The sequence below is a fragment of the Zalophus californianus genome, chromosome 16 (assembly GCF_009762305.2).
Source record: "Zalophus californianus isolate mZalCal1 chromosome 16, mZalCal1.pri.v2, whole genome shotgun sequence".
Classification (NCBI taxonomy): Eukaryota; Metazoa; Chordata; class Mammalia; order Carnivora; family Otariidae; genus Zalophus; species Zalophus californianus.
The window spans coordinates 54,617,709-54,633,391 of NC_045610.1; the positions used below are offsets into that span (position 1 = coordinate 54,617,709).

Here is a 15,683-nt window from a genome sequence, read left to right on the forward strand (position 1 = left end):
AGGGCAGAGGCAGGTGGGAGATAGGAAGGGCTTCATCAGAGGAAAGTTTATTCCTGGCTTCTCAAAGCCCCGTGCTATGAAATCTGGATTTTAGAACTTTTGTATTCTTCAGGGAGACAGAGAATCACAACAGGGTACCTCAAGCCAGTATAGTTATCTTATGTGACTGTAAACCCAATGGACAGATCTTTATTCATTTTTCTTTTCTTTATTCATTTTCAACTAGTTAGAGAAACCTTGAGGGCCAGAAAGATCGCTACTATTATGACTGAAAAGACAGGTAAGTACCTTTTCTCTCTACTGAGTAGGATTTAACAGGTTGAAGGCGACTGTGGAGGTTTTTCAAGCTGTCCTCTGCCAAGCCCTAGGTCTTCCAGTGAGCTTGCTAAGAGTCTGGGGGTGAATGCGGCCAGACCCTTCCACCAGCACAAACCTGCTGTGGTTAGCTTTGTGCGTTGGGGTCCCCCATAAGACTCTGTCTCAAGGAATACTGAATAGAAAGCTTTAGAAAAACCAGAGAGTCTGTTCATGACCCAAAGGGAGAGAGCCAACAGGGAAATGAGAGAAACATGCTGAAGAAAAACTGGGGGGCAAACCAGTCTATACAATCGCATGACAGAAATTCATAAGACCAGGATACGAATAATAAGGACTGTGCTTCTCATCTAGGGGAAGACCTGAGCTTTATTGGTTGGAAACGGAGGGCCTGGGTGGCTCAGTTGGTTGTGCAGCTGGCTCAGGTCATGATCTTGGGGTCCTGGGATCGAGCCCCACATCAGGCTCTGTGCTCAGCGCAGAGTCTGCTTGTCCCTCTCCATCTGCCCCTCCCCCTGCTCACGCACACTCTCTCTCTAAAATAACTAAATGGACAAAATCTTTTTAAAAAAGCAATTGGAAACACAGTGTCCTAGACAGGTTTAGTATGTACTGGAATATATAACATATCAAAATTTTCATTCTTAAAAAATGACCAAAAAAAAAAAAAAAAAGTACTCATTGTACAAGCAGAAGGACACTGAGTTACCCAGAGGGGAATAAGTTCCCCCTTTGGCCATGGCCTCAGACCCCCTGCCATATTGAAGCCAGAGGGTCATGGAGCAACATCTACAAGAGCTTCGAAGAGAAGAACGTGCCCCTAGTCACTGCCCCATAATGGGGTGATGGGTTTGGCATTATGAACGGTGCAAAGGGCTCAGATGGTATCTGTATCACCCGGGGACACTCCCTCAGTGAGGTTATTCCTAGAACTTGAGTTCCAGCACAAGCAATGATGGATCAGAACGCTGAAGAACTCAAGCCCGAGGAAGTCACAGCCGGAAGGGAGAACAGGATTATTATTAATGCTAATTACTGTTACCGTTTTCCAAGCGCTCACGTGGCCCAAGTTCTGCACCAAAATCTGTGTATGTGTGTGCGCACGCGCGCTACAGCATCTCATTTAAGGATCGGAATAAGTGTAATTCATTTTGCAAATGATGTCCCGCTTCTCTCAGTAGTAGCTCTGTGCCCGTTTCACAGACGAGAAAACCAAGGCTCAGGGAGCTCGGGTACCTTGTCCAGATACACGAGCAAGTAAGCGGCTGAGCTGGAATTCCAAGACGTGACCCAAGGAGTTCCTCAGGTTCCCTCAATTTATTTTTTTAAGAATATCTTTATTCTTTTTTATGCATATCTGTGTTTTCTTGTCACTCTAAATGAAGCATAATATTATTTTTGAAATAGAACGCCAACACATTTTGTTCAATTAAAACAAATCCAGAGACGCAAAGCAAATTACTGCAGCATGCTAAAAAGGATAGAGCTGGCAAGGGCATTTCAGACCGGTGTCCCACAGGAAGGAAGCAGGTAAGGTGACCACCAGTGCTGAAGTGTACAGAACTCAGTATTTTAAAAGGGCGTTACGCAGAACCAGAGACATCCCGCGCTTATACAAGCTGCACCCCATAGTGATAATGCAAGTTAAAAATAAAGTCAAGGAAGATTTGCATTCTGTCCCCGTGCCCCTCAACAAAAGGACCCACATCACGACTGTCGGCGCCCCTCTTCCGGCCAGACAGCTGAGCTGACCGCAACTTTCCCTTTGGGCCGGTAGCCGGACCATGTTGCGGCAGGACCTCACCTGGAATGTTGTGGATGGTGATGGCCAAGATGAGCAGGGTGATCCTCCTCCAGCTGCTGCTTCCAGGCTGCGCCGGGTTCCCTCGAGGAGGCACTGGGGCGGCAGGGCCCTCGGCAAGGCCCGTGGCCACCGCCTTCTTCCTCTGATAGGCCTCGCCGTTCTCGCTCTTGTCTGAGCAAAGACAGAGGGACAGGGAGAGACAGTACTTTGAAAATGTGCACACTGGCTTGGGTAAGCAGCAGCAGGGGGATGTTTTCCACCCTGGGAAAGGGTCTCCTCCCTAACTTCCTAATGGACCCCGTGTTCTTCTGTTTCTTTCTTCCTCCCTCCCTCCCTTCGCTTACTCGCTCACTCGTTCGGCAAATACTCACTGAGTAGACGCTCAGTGCCCAATGTACAGGGCCGGGAAGGGATAAAAAAGATGAAACTGGGGGTGCCCTAGCAATGCTTATTAGGGAGAAACAATATTGAGCGGTGATTAGGAGCTCAGATTCGGGAGCCAGGCTGCCGGGCTCACTGCTGACTCGTCCACTTATGAGCGGTATGGCATTAAACGAGCTGTTAACACTCTCTGTGCCCTAGATTTCTGAGTCACAGAATGGGATAATAATGGCACCTATCCCACAGGGGTATGCGAGGATTAAATGAGAGGCTCCAGGCAAGGGCTTTGCTGCTAAGTGCGCAGGTGTGGACCGTACTGGCTGTCACGTGTTCTCTCTCTCCCTCTGGCATGACACCATAGGTGACCCTGCTCTCCTGGTCACGCTGCCTTATGGGAACCCATCCACATGCCAGGCCCAGCCAATCAGATTCCCTCCCAGGGGACTGGGGAAGGGGACTGGAGTTGGGACAGGCCCTGTGATTCAAGTGCGGATTCTCAATCCAAAAGGTCATGTACGGGCAGCCTGACATCCCACGCAGGATGGGAACAAGGAAGCAATTTGACAGATGACAGAAGGAAGCAGATGCACACAGGTACGCAGAGACGGGAAATGATGCAGCAGGCCAGCCGGCCAGAGGGACACACACACAGACAGACAGATAGACAAATGGCAGCCTGAGTGCTGCAGGACGTTCTGGTGCTCATGGGCTGACTATGGTACCCGGCCACTGGATTTCATGAGCTAACCAGCTAACCTTCCTTTCAAACCTTCCCCTTGGGGGATATATTTGAAGGGTGTCATTTCATAGGCCAAGAGGTGATGCCAACTACCCATGGTCTCCTGGGTCAGATGTGTGCATTCCTAACAGAGGGAAATGGCCCGGGTCTGCGGCAGAGCGCCCAGACTGTGGTGGTGCGCAGCATGGGATGCATCTGTGGGAGCGGCATCCCGAAGGAGCAGAGTCTTGAGCAAATCGCAGACATGTGGGTGCAGGAATGCAAAGGAGAGTCTCTCTACCATGAGTGAACACAAGGACCTGCAAGTCATAACTCAGAGGTCATGGACAGGACACCCAAACGTGTTTGTAGGCTCCTCATCATGAGCAGGGTGACCATACCTCCCAGGATGGGCTCGCTTATGCATCCCGGGGGGAGTAGGAGTGTCCCCTTTCACGCTCAAAGCGTCCTGGTTTGGACAGTAAACAGTGTGGCTTCTCTGGCTTCAGGAAACAGCAGAAGCTTGAAGGATACTCGGCTGTGCTGGGGGCCATCGCTCGCTGAGGTCAGTGGTCATCAACTTGAAGGGTAGGAGGGACTCTTTGTAGTGGTTCTGCTTCCCTTCTCTGTAAATTTTCCATAAGCAAAGGAAATCTCATCTCTAAGCTGAAAGTTGCAGAAAATGTGTCCCAAAGTCAAATTAAGAGACAACGGGCAACCATAAGGACCCTTTTGGCCATGACCGTGGGCCTCTGGCGGCGCCTCTCCTTACTTCTTTGGTGTAAAGCAAGGTGGGGTCGTTCATCTTACCCTCTCAGGGGCTTCACTTAAAGACCAGAATCTCGCTACATAAACTTGGTCGGGTCTTTGATGCCCTTTTCGGATGAACCCGCCTAAGTGAACATTGCTTTCTATTTCCAAAACAGGAACAAAATAAAAATAAAAAACAAAGCCAAAACACTTCGTTTGAAAATCATGTTGTGTTTGTTCACTCAAATCCAGCAGGTCAGCTTGAGGAGGAAGCAAGTGCCAAAGGCAGGCAGACTCAGGCTTCCCCAGGCCCTGACCTGTTCTCTCTCATAACAGCCAAATCTCAGGCTCCGGAGGGAGAAGAGGCCTTCTGTGGATCCTCCAAAATGCAGGAATACCAGCCCCCAAGCGTCAGCGGCCACAGCACACATAACCGGTCTCCGGGGACTGCTGCTGTCTCTGCTGGAAAGCGACACGTCCCAGACGCTGTCTGCATGAGGTGTAGCTAAACACACTCACTGTGTGGTCTCCACATCATGTGTGTGTTCATGTGTGTGATGATGTACACACACACACAAGCACAGGACTGTCACTTGGTACCTCACAGATCACACAGCCTTTGTGCACGTATGCACACCTGTTTCTCAACACCCAGAGGGTGTCAACTTTTAAGCTGACAATACTTGACGACTCAGGCTGCAGAGGCTGGGCAGAAAACTGAGTAAACATCTGGGACCTCAAGTCCATGAACACTGAAGATGCAAGCAAAGCAGGCCCGAGTGCTGTCCAGGAACTAAGCCACATGGTGGTGGGGGGCGGGAGGGGGGGCACTCGCCTTCCTCCTGGACTAGTCCGAAAATACCACCAGTTCACTGGGCTTCCTTTGAGTACACACACCTGACCCAGCCCTCCAATGGGCGTTGATGGGGTGGTGGGGGTGAGGCAACTCCTCCCTCTGGGATTTTACAATTTAAGAGAGAACAGACAGGGAAGACATGAATAATTCCTTTAAATCCAAAGGCAGAAATGTACACTCTCTGACAATCTCTGAATCAGGCGCTTATTTTTGTCAGGGTCACAAAAGGATCGGACTCTGAATCTCCTGCAAATAATGCACAGAGAGCAACAGGGATGGGGACACCGTTAGGGAATTCCAGCGGCGAATGATCGAGAAGCAGAAAGAGTTGTTAATGGAGGTAAAGCTGCACGCTCCGCCTCGGGGTCCCAGAGTGTGAAAGTGCCTTCCCTAGTGGGACATGGCGGCGGGGGGGGGGGGGGGTGTGAACACCTGACGTGCTTGTTCAAAGCAAATAAGCCACCATTCGGTAACAGCCTCTAATGAGTCTGCAATGACGAAAATTAGTCCAAATAAATCACTACAGAGAGTACGGATGCCTCCTGAGCAATGAATCTTCTCGCCTCCCCCAGCAAGGTGAGTTCAACCACTGCGTGTCAAGAAGCAGAACAACCAGTGCTGTGGGCAAAGGGTGACCACCTCACGGAGGCAACCGCCAAGCCTGGTGTGGGCCACAGTGACAAGACCCTGTGAGACTGGCTGGGAGGGAAAAGGTTCGGGCACTTCTGAAGTAGGACTGGCAAAGAGGAAGGACATTTAGAGATGGAAGAGTCGATGTCAGTTGAGAAATGCAAAATGGTGTCAGTGACATCAACTAATCGGTGGTTCTAACAACTTTTCCTCAATCCTTCCAAAGGCCCCACAAAGCAGAGATCATTCCCTCTAACAAATAAAGAACCTGAAGAGCTGAGAGGTGGAGTTAACTGGTCCCAGGTCATACAACCTGTCCCAGATGGATTCAGGAGGCAAGCCAGGTCTTTGCCTGCAGAGGTGACCTCTTAACCAGAGTCCCGCTGTTGACTTGGGGTGGGCGGTGGAGTGTCGATCTGCTCCTTTGCTCCCCAAGAAGGGCGTGAGAGCTGTCACTGCCGTGACATTTAGGAGCTCGAAATCCCAGATGTTTGGCGTGGAAATGTTCAGGGTGCAGAGAGGGTCTGGTGAGCTTGCATCCCGTGACCCCAGAGGCGGGAAAGGCTCTGTGGAGATCTCCTGTCTATTGTCATTCCCACTCATAGACAAACCTGGAAAGGATGCACAAAAACAGTGCTTCTTAACCCCTTGGCTCTGCTATTTCCAAGTGTAAAGCAGCTGTAAGTAGAAAATAGTTATTAACACCAAGCACGGAACACAGGGTTACAGTTCTTTCAGGAAGGTAAAAGAAAAGACTTCAAAGCTGACCATTATCCAAAGAGCGCTTTTTCTTCTTCTTCTTCTTCTTTTTTTTTTTAATTTAGGCTCCAGCATCTAAGAATCCACACAAAGGGACTCCTGCTGGGGCTCGGCCTATCGTCCCCCAATTTCATCTTTTCTGGGGAGGCACGGTGTTGCTGCATTTGAGGACCACAGGGGAATAGACAGACCTGGCCAAGGCTCATTCTTCCTGCTGAATCACAGGGTGAACTTATGTGACATTCGCACAACAGCGCATGTGAGTCTCATCCCAGTACATCGTATTATAGGGCAAAGCTGTCCCTGGTGCCGTGGGCACAAGCTGGGGGACCATCACGAACCCGCTTGCGTGGGGAAGACCCATCCTCCTCAGGGTTTGACTTCCTCCCCGGGGAAGCGAAAGGTGCTGAAGTCTCTAGATCAGTGGCTCTAAACCATTGTGTATCAGCAACTGCTTTTGAAAGTACGGTGGAAGCTATGATCCTCTCTCCAACAACAACAACAAAAATACAATTTTGAAAGAATTTCTGAATCCTTATGGATTCAAGGACCTCAGACCGAGAACATAATGCAAGATGAACGCTATGTTAACCTTTGTTTTCATAACCCATGGGCCCAGTCCCCCAGGGACACAGGATGTTGTCCCTCTGATGATGTAACCAGCCCAATGATGGAACCTCAGTCCCCAGTGAATGTGACAACACTAATTAACAGATCACCAGCCATGAGAGCTTTAAAAATATCCCCAAGACATCAATGGAAATGATCTGGTTGAATTAGCACAAATAGGCAAATCCTCATCTGCAAAGCACAGAAAACTTCAAACCTCTGGAGAAACAGCTTTTTTCTAAACCCCCACTTACAAAATATAAAACAGAGAGTAGTCAGTGATACATATTCATTACGTACTAGATATGCACAAGCAAGATCAAAAGACCGATCCAAAGCAGGGAGAGAGGATCTATTTACTTTTATTTTTCCTTCCTTCTTGTTTCCCAGAGAATCAGAATGATTTGGGGGAAGAAATTCAATTATCATCATGAGTGTGACAAAGCTTGCTAAGAATTTGGTCCTGTTCTTTAATCATTTATGGGATTAGCATGACCTCCTTTATGTAATTAATGCTTAATTTGAACATGAAATAATGACTCGACAGATGGTAGCATCAGCCTTGGCACGTAGAGAAATCAAGGCCCATGGAGGTCCTTCTTGACAGCCCCATGGAAATTTCAGAAAGAGCCAGGTGGTTCTCCCAGTCTTGGCAGATGACACTTCAGCACAAAGACTTCCAAAACTAAAGACTCTGTCTCTAAACCTATCCACACTCATACTGTTTCCCTTTTATAAAGCCATAAACATAACTCCATTAAAGAAAAGGCCTTAATATCCCTACCACAATGACTGTCATTTGTTCTTACACCTTGTCCAGTTCATGCACATTCATGTTTTGCATATTTGCAGTCATTGCAAATGGTGAGAATAGATGCAGCATCACACTGCCTGCCACAGGATGTGGCTCTGTCAACCACGGGATGTGGCTCTGTCAACCATGGGATCATGGCTCTGCCAACCCTGGGATCATGGCTCTGCCAACCAGGGGATCGTGGCTCTGTCAATCATTAGCCATAAGGCTTCAGGGAAATGCTGGCTCTGTGCCTCAGTGCCTTTGTACTAAAATGGGTTTAATAATCACATCTTCTTAGTAAGGTTGTTATGAGAACTAAAATAAAGGTCAAGTGCCTGGCACAGTGCCCAGCACATGAAAAGCACAATGAATGTTAGCAATTCCTATCCGTTATACATCTTAACGTACAGTTTCATATTCCACTTGTTTCACTTAAAACTACAGAAATATTTTCTACATTTCTCAGCCTCTGTGACTCGAGTTTTTAATGCTTTGAGGGACTTTAGCTTAGTTCTGAGCCCATCATTTGCAAAACCATTTCTTTCTATTCAAGTTTGAATGGTCACTCTTTTCCAGATACTAAAAGATGCAGTGCCCGTGCCCTGTCTTGCCACATGGAGGCATACTCTTTTTGCTCCCTCCCGCCCAGAATGGGCACCCACCCAGGGGAAGTATCTTCTTGACCTCAGGTACTAATTGTTTTATGGCTTCATGATTCATATAGACCATGGGAGCATAGGATTGACCTATCCCAGGAAACACATCCTAGCACATGAGGGAAAGTTCCTATTGCAGACGGGGAATCTTTGTGCAACAATCCTTAAATTGTCCATGTGCTTGCTTATTATAACTCATTGTTGGCCAACAACTGGTTTGCTCAAATTGAACTACAGTGGAGCTGTATCACGGGTGCATTTTACAAATGCAAATGCAGGTACATGCCTTTGAAGATACAGCATGAAAATTCCCTTCATGTATCCATCGCTCCCTTGATCCCTTCCACTATATTTTCAAAGTGATTTGGGCTTCGAGCTCCGAGAAAGAGAGAGGTGTTTGTTGAAAATGGTAAGAAAATTTAATTCTTGGCTTTTGATATTCTGGGGAGGGGCAGGTCTTGGTGGTTTAAGGAAGAAAAAGGATGTTCGAGGGGGTCATTTTGACTCTTGGACATTTTTTGCCTCAAATGCCGTCTTTAGAACCCATGGGGCACTTGGGACGCGACTCAGCTGTCAGGAAGTGGGAAGGTTTGAGTGCTGGAGGCTGGCGAAGGAGTGCAATCTCTCTCTCCATGCAAACAGGGCAGCCAAGAGGATGCTTGTGGCGCCTTCCCCCGGGGAGAAGTTCCTTAGCTTCCCTGAGCCCTATGAGGCTACTCACCCATGAGTGCCCTTAGATCTTCCAGAAGCCCTTGGAAATGCCAGCATAAATGCAGCAAATGTGAAGTCCTGGCAGAAAGCCAACAGCACGCCATTCATTTAAATGTTGCCCATTTCATAAGTTTTATGGGCTTCAGTAGTCAAAGCAGGGCTGGCCAGCCATTTGACCCCCCGCCCCCCACCATTGGGCAGGTGTCCCGAATACAATATTCCTGCCAGTTACCTCATTCTGACTATAAAGATGTAAGTGCATATCAAAGTAACCTTGAAAACCCTAAAAACATACAGAAGAAAATTTAAATCGCACATAATCACATCACCTAAAAATATATATATGTTTGGAGTTTGGTGCATTTCCTTCCGTGCTTTTCTGTATGGTTTTTACATAACGGAGATATCATATTATACGACTATAGACTGCTTTTTGTTCTCGCTAAACATAACATAAGCATTCCCCCTCTGACTGAAAACTCTTACAGCCATTTCAAGCAATACAAATGATTATTTACATTCTTATACCGTTGGGCATTTAGGCTAGTTCTAATTTTATTTCTATAAATATCCCTGCAAAACCTTTCAGCTGTATAAACAACGAGAAATTTGAATAAAATTCCCAGAAGTGGAAGTCAGTGTTGATCAGAGGGCTGGGATACATTTGGCTAATTAATTTCCAGAAAGGCCATGCCATTTACACTCCTTTGAGGCAGAGTTTGCGAGTTCTTGTCCTGGCATTTCTTCGTCAGCATGCGTATTTTGCATTTAAAAATAAATGTACTCCTTTATGAAGGAAATGACATTTCCCTTGGTTTGTATTTCTTTGGCTACAGGTGAGGTTGAACATTTTTCAGGGTGTCAGGCATATTTCTTTCCTCTTTTGTGCAAGGTCCTCTATCCAAAGGAGGCCTCTTTAATGACACATGATTAGCTAACTCCTTGCAGCCGTGGGTAATTTTCCAGTGATTCACTTCTGCCTGTGGATGGCCAGTGAGAGTAGCAGACCTCACACACCAGCCAGATGTACCCACCTGGCCAACTTGGGGCTCTAGCCTCTATTTGATTTATTTTTTAAAGATTTTTTATTTACTTGAGAGAGAGAATCCTCAAGGAGACTCCCCGCTGAGCGCAGAGACCGACGCGGGGCTCGATCCCACGACCCTGAGATCATGACCTGCGCCAAAACCAAGAGCCGGCTACTTAACTAACTGAGCCACCCAGGCGCCCCCTAGCCTCCATTTTTAAAAAGTTCCTCTTTGACATTGCTCAAGTCAGCATAGTGCCTTCAAAAAAAAAAAAAAAAAAAGAGAGAGAGAGAGAGGGGTCATCTGTTTTATTTATGCTGCTAGCTGGAATGGTCCAAAAGCTACTTTTTTCTCTCAATATTAAAACACTACATTTTTCAAAAGCAGGGGATGTGAGAGCTTGCTTCCCTAGTCTTCTTTCTACCCAACGACCCTAGGCTTCTTGTGAGCAACACAGCAGTCCTGTGAACATTATATATATGGTGAGACAAATCTAGTGTGGACAGGATCCTTGCGAGGGCTTCCAGATTTAGCAAATAAAAAGACAGGGTGCTCAGCTGTACCTGAGTTTCGGATAAAACGAAACTTTTATTTTGGTGTAAGTATATCCCAAGCAATAGTTGGGATATACTTATGCTAAAAAGCATTCTTTCCTTGGAATTCAAACTTAACTGGATACCTGTATTTTATTGGACAGGCCTACTTGGTGCCCCATTCAGGGTCTGAGTTCTAGGGGGGGAGACGCTGTGCACACTGATGCACTCTACTCTGAAAGCAGCCACTCACTGCGTGCAAAACTGTCCAAGGAGGCACTGCATGGGTCGTGCATAATCCAGGGCAGGAAAAGATGAAGGAAACTTCAAGAGAAGATAACCAAAGCATTTATTAGGCTTAGTTACTAATCTTTGGGCAGAGAATCATCTGGAGTTTCAGAAATAGGATGCAAAACATATTTACAATCTCTGTAACTAGAATAGATGTCTCCATTTATCATTCGAAAGATCACCAGTCACAGGATTATCAGAGGGTCAAATGCTACCCGGGTAAGGAGGCTGGTTCGATTGCCTTGTCCTTTCAGTCCATAGTTCTCAGGCACTGAAAGTAATCCAGGCCTCACCTAGGACGCTTACAATTGGGCAAGCCACTGCTTAGTGACAACGTAGCCCCAAACAGATCTGCATAATTGGTAAAAATTAAATATACATCAGAAGAAGAGATGGGTTTACTCTTAGCGAAAGATCTCTCATCCATTAAGCAGACCACCCACTAAAGCACTGCCTGTTCCAGATGTCTACCTAAGGTAATAATTTCTACTCTCAGGCAAGGGAGCCAAAACATCCAATAAGATTAAAACGTCCACCTACCAGGTCAGCACTTCTACTGTGAAGGCACAACCAACCAATTAATCAACATGATCGCATTCCTGATGAATTGACTAGGGTCTAAAACTAAATCCCAGGCAGGCTCCAGAGCCATCTTGCTAGCTCTTAGTCCACCCTGCACGTGTGTGTTCAGCACAAATGCCCCCATGGGAAAGAGATCATCACAGGTTTGGGGGAGTCCACCAGCAAAAGACATTTGCTGCAAAAAAAAAAAAAAAAGTCCCAGCCCACTCATCAGAGAGAGAGAGAAAGGGCATTCTGGAGAACACCAGTGCTTATAAGAGCTTTGCAAAGGACTCTCAGACGACTCCAGAAAGATGGGAGCTATGCCCTTAACTTATGTGGTTGTCAATGATCAGGTCAGGGAGGAGGCATCCAGGAGAACAGCACCCATTTCCGGGCTTGCGTCCACTAGTTAATATTAACTTAAGAGTCGCTTGGGCTTACTTTCCCCTTTGAGGTAATGCTGTTCTGCCATCCCCCCTGGTTCTGAAAATAAAGATTAACAGACTAGACCACTGTATCTTCAAGCGTGGAGTGAAGACCATCCATTGCTGGGTCATGGTGAGAACTTATAAAACCCACCCTCTGGAGCCCATCCTAGAGTTACTGGATTGGAAGCTGTGAGAGAGGGGCCCAGGAATCTGCCGTGTGCCCTCTCCCTCCCTCACCCCCAAGGCAATTCTGATATAGACTAAATTTTGAAAAATTAATGTTTGAGACCACGTAAGTACTACTTAACCCAGGTACTTCCTCAGTCTCTAAATTTACATCAGTCCAAATATTACCACCCAGTTAGATATCTCGAGGTCATACACAGGGATACACCTGATCCTTAGTTCTCTCTGGGCACCTAAGAAGACATAGGATTCTGCCAAACACACAGTGGGGAAGGCAAAGGAATTTAAGACAAGAAGGTGAAAAGTAATTGTATTGTCTTGATAGAGACCATCATTTCCTTATCAAATGAAAATCCTTTTTTTTTTTTTGAAGAGGATATGGACCATCATAAGGAAAGACAACCACCAGCAGAAGAATTGGGAGAAAAATCAATTCCCCAAAACCAAGGTATCCTCTCATCTTCCCTTGGTCTCTGCAGGGTCTCTGTAGGGTCTCTGCAGGGTCTCCGCAGGGTCTCTGTAGGGTCTCTGCAGGGTCTCTGCAGGGTCTCTGTAGGGTCTATGCAGGGTCTCTATGTCTATAGGGTCTCTGCAGGGTCTCTGTAGGGTCTCTGTAGGGTCTCTGCAGGGTCTCTGTAGGGTCTCTGCAGGGTCTCTGTAAGGTCTATGCAGGGTCTCTGCAGGGTCTCTGTAGGGTCTATGCAGGGTCTCTATGTCTATAGGGTCTCTGCAGGGTCTCTGTAGGGTCTCTGTAGGGTCTATGCAGGGTCTCTGTAGGGTCTCTGTAGGGTCTATACAGGGTCTCTATGTTTATAGGGTCTCTGCAGGGTCTCTGTAGGGTCTCTGTAGGGTCTATGCAGGGTCTCTGTAGGGTCTATGCAGGGTCTCTGTAGGGTCTCTGCAAGGTCTCTGTAAGGTCTATGCAGGGTCTCTGCAGGGTCTCTGTAGGGTCTATGCAGGGTCTCTGCAGGGTGTCTGCAGGGTCTCTGTAGGGTCTCTGCAGGGTCTCTGTAGGGTCTATGCAGGGTCTCTGCAGGGTGTCTGCAGGGTCTCTGTAGGGTCTCTGCAGGGTCTCTGTAGGGTCTCTGCAGGGTCTCTATGTCTATAGGGTCTATGCAGGGTCTCCGCAGGGTCTCCGTAGGATCTATGCAGGGTCTCTGTAGGGTCTCTGCAGGGTCTCTGTCTACATAAACCCTCCCGCTATTTCTATCTCCCAGTTCCTCTCTTGTCCCAGAAGTTGGTCCCCAGGAATCAAACTGACACTAGCAAGGAGCACTGTCAGCGGCTCCAGCAAGAGAGCACACACATGGACTGTGCAAACACACAGCACCGTAGTCTGCAAACTACAAGAGGAAACGAAATCTTCCTTTTGCTACAGGCTATGTAACTGAATGGAAAACGCGGTGCTGGAGAGAGGTTCATGTGAGACTCAAATTGCATAAACATTTCTTGGTTTGGGGGATTTTCTTGTTTTTCGGGATACAAACAGTTGACCCTGGAATGCAGGGTAATCGCTGGAAGACAACAAAGACAGGAAAAAATAAGCACAAGTCAGAAGATTCATGGTTTGTTTTCTGTCTTTGTTACAAGGTCAGAGAGCTGAGACTTTACCTGGATGCTGGGGAGAATTTAAGTCCACGTCTACGTTCAGCAGGGAGAGTTTATCGGGCACAGGCCTCGGTGAAGGGCAAAAGAAGCCAAGTCCATCACCGGAAGTCTACTGGGGGGCTCATGGACCCCCCCAGGGAGGCCACAGAACCCACCCTGGAACCCCAACAGAGCCAAGGGAGACCAGGACTCCTGCTCCACCAAAATGCCACTACATACCCGCGTGGCAGCACCTCTGTCCTCAGTGCTGGACGCCAAATGCCCCAGCTCGGGTCACTGGCACTGAATGCTGGCCGCTCCCGCTGGAATGACTTTGCTCTCAGCTCCATCTAACTGGCCAAGTCACAGTCAGCTCTAGCTACAAGAGAGGCTGGAAGGCCAACTTCTATCCTGAGAGCCAGGCTCTGTCTTCCACCAAGACATCCAAGATGGAGGGAAGGGAGAGTCCCCAACATAGTCAAGGAGTTCAGAAGCTAAGCTGCTAGAAGGGGAGAAGGAGGGAGAGAGGAAAGGAAGGAGTAGGGAAGACTACCATAGGGGAGCTTTATGCATATCCTTGGACATCCATGTCTTTGATACACTGGTCTATATTAAATTTGCACCAGGTTTCCTGCTCTCTTTAGAAAGCCCAGTTAAATGAGTTAAACCATGGTAGAGCACTCTCAGGTCAACTCTATCTCCAATTTTCCAATTTGTACATAACCCTACACAAGTCCCAACCTCTAAAGGTCTAGGCTTCTTCCAACTGTAAATGAGCAGAACGAGGCTGACTTCAGGGCCCCTTCCAGGGCTGATCTATGCTCTGCCACAGCTGGCCTACGATGATCACTCATCCAGGGTGAGTAGGAGAGAGGGGCTATTTCCATCCCCAGTGTTCACTGAACTCTGTTCTAGCTCAAGAAACTCCCCAAGATGAGTTTCAGGGACAACACGTTCCAACTGTTCATAAAATAAGAACGTCCACCACACGAAGAGCAAATTCATTTGCCCAGAGGAATTGACATCTCTTTGTGCCCTAAAATGAAAAGCATTATTTTCCCTCTAAATGTATCAAAATATTTTTTGACAATATAAGAACTCCCCATACATTACAGGAAATACAGAATATACTGATAAAGGGCAGAAGAAAACAAACAAACAAAATCCTTCACCACCCAGAGGAGACTACCTTCAAAAAAATCCTGACACTCTTGTTTATATTTATACTGTATCTGTAGAGATGAGCACGCACATGTTTAGGTGGATCATACAGTTCTAAAACATGACTTCATGTAGCAGTCAAGTGTGAACATACTCCAGATCATAATATATTCTCCCATGTCGATGGTGCGCAACCAAATTTCCATGACCCGCTAGAGGTCAAGACGTGAACAATGCAGAATTTCCAGTAGCCAGAGAACTAAGAATATATACTCAAGATTTGTTTCTTGTTAGAAGAAGAGATGTGTGGACTGTCCAAATCATTTCAAAGTCTGGCACAACCAGTTACCTTCCAGGCCTCCAATGAGCTTTGGTGTTGAGAGTAATAAAAGCAAGCTGGGCAGGAATTCTAAACAGGTACTTTACAAATGGCTAAATGTTGGTTGAACTTAGAAGGGTCAATATTTATTGTTCTGAGACTTCCATGATATAAATGTTATCTTCAGGGTGGTTTCTGAGCCCTTCCTTCTTCAGGTTCAATTTAAATGCTATATTAGAAAGAACATGTGTATTGTGGTGGGTGGGGAGTGGGGGGTGGGGGGAGGTTCTTCTGCAGCCTGATTTCCATGATATTTAGTCATTTTCCAGGGCATCACTTGCTTGCTGTCTGTGTGCAGGTCCACCACCTCTTGGGTCTGTGAGCACCGTGAGTGCCTGAGTCCATCTGGCTCACAATTTTATCTCTAGTGACAAGCACCAAAGAGGTACTTAAATATTTGTGGAATGGATAACGAAAGCCAATGGCGCTCTTTCCCAGAAAAGTGTCCACATAATCTACACAGAACATTTTGCTCGTATTTTCAGAGTTTATGATTTTATTTAAGGTTAAGACTCATTCTGCAGCATCCTATCCACTGACA

The 15,683-nt window shown here is 47.0% G+C and overlaps 1 protein-coding gene across 4 annotated transcripts in view; it reads right to left on the reverse strand.

Annotated features, from left to right (window-relative positions):
* Positions 1 to 15,683, reverse strand: part of SLC39A11 (solute carrier family 39 member 11) — a 331,048-nt gene that overhangs the window by 135,649 nt on the left and 179,716 nt on the right. For all 4 annotated transcript variants that reach the window (XM_027626247.1, XM_027626245.1, XM_027626246.1 and 1 more), the window contains exon 6: positions 2,120 to 2,290. In XM_027626247.1, coding sequence (XP_027482048.1) covers positions 2,120 to 2,290 — 171 coding nt within the window. The remainder of the gene's footprint in view (positions 1 to 2,119; positions 2,291 to 15,683) is intronic.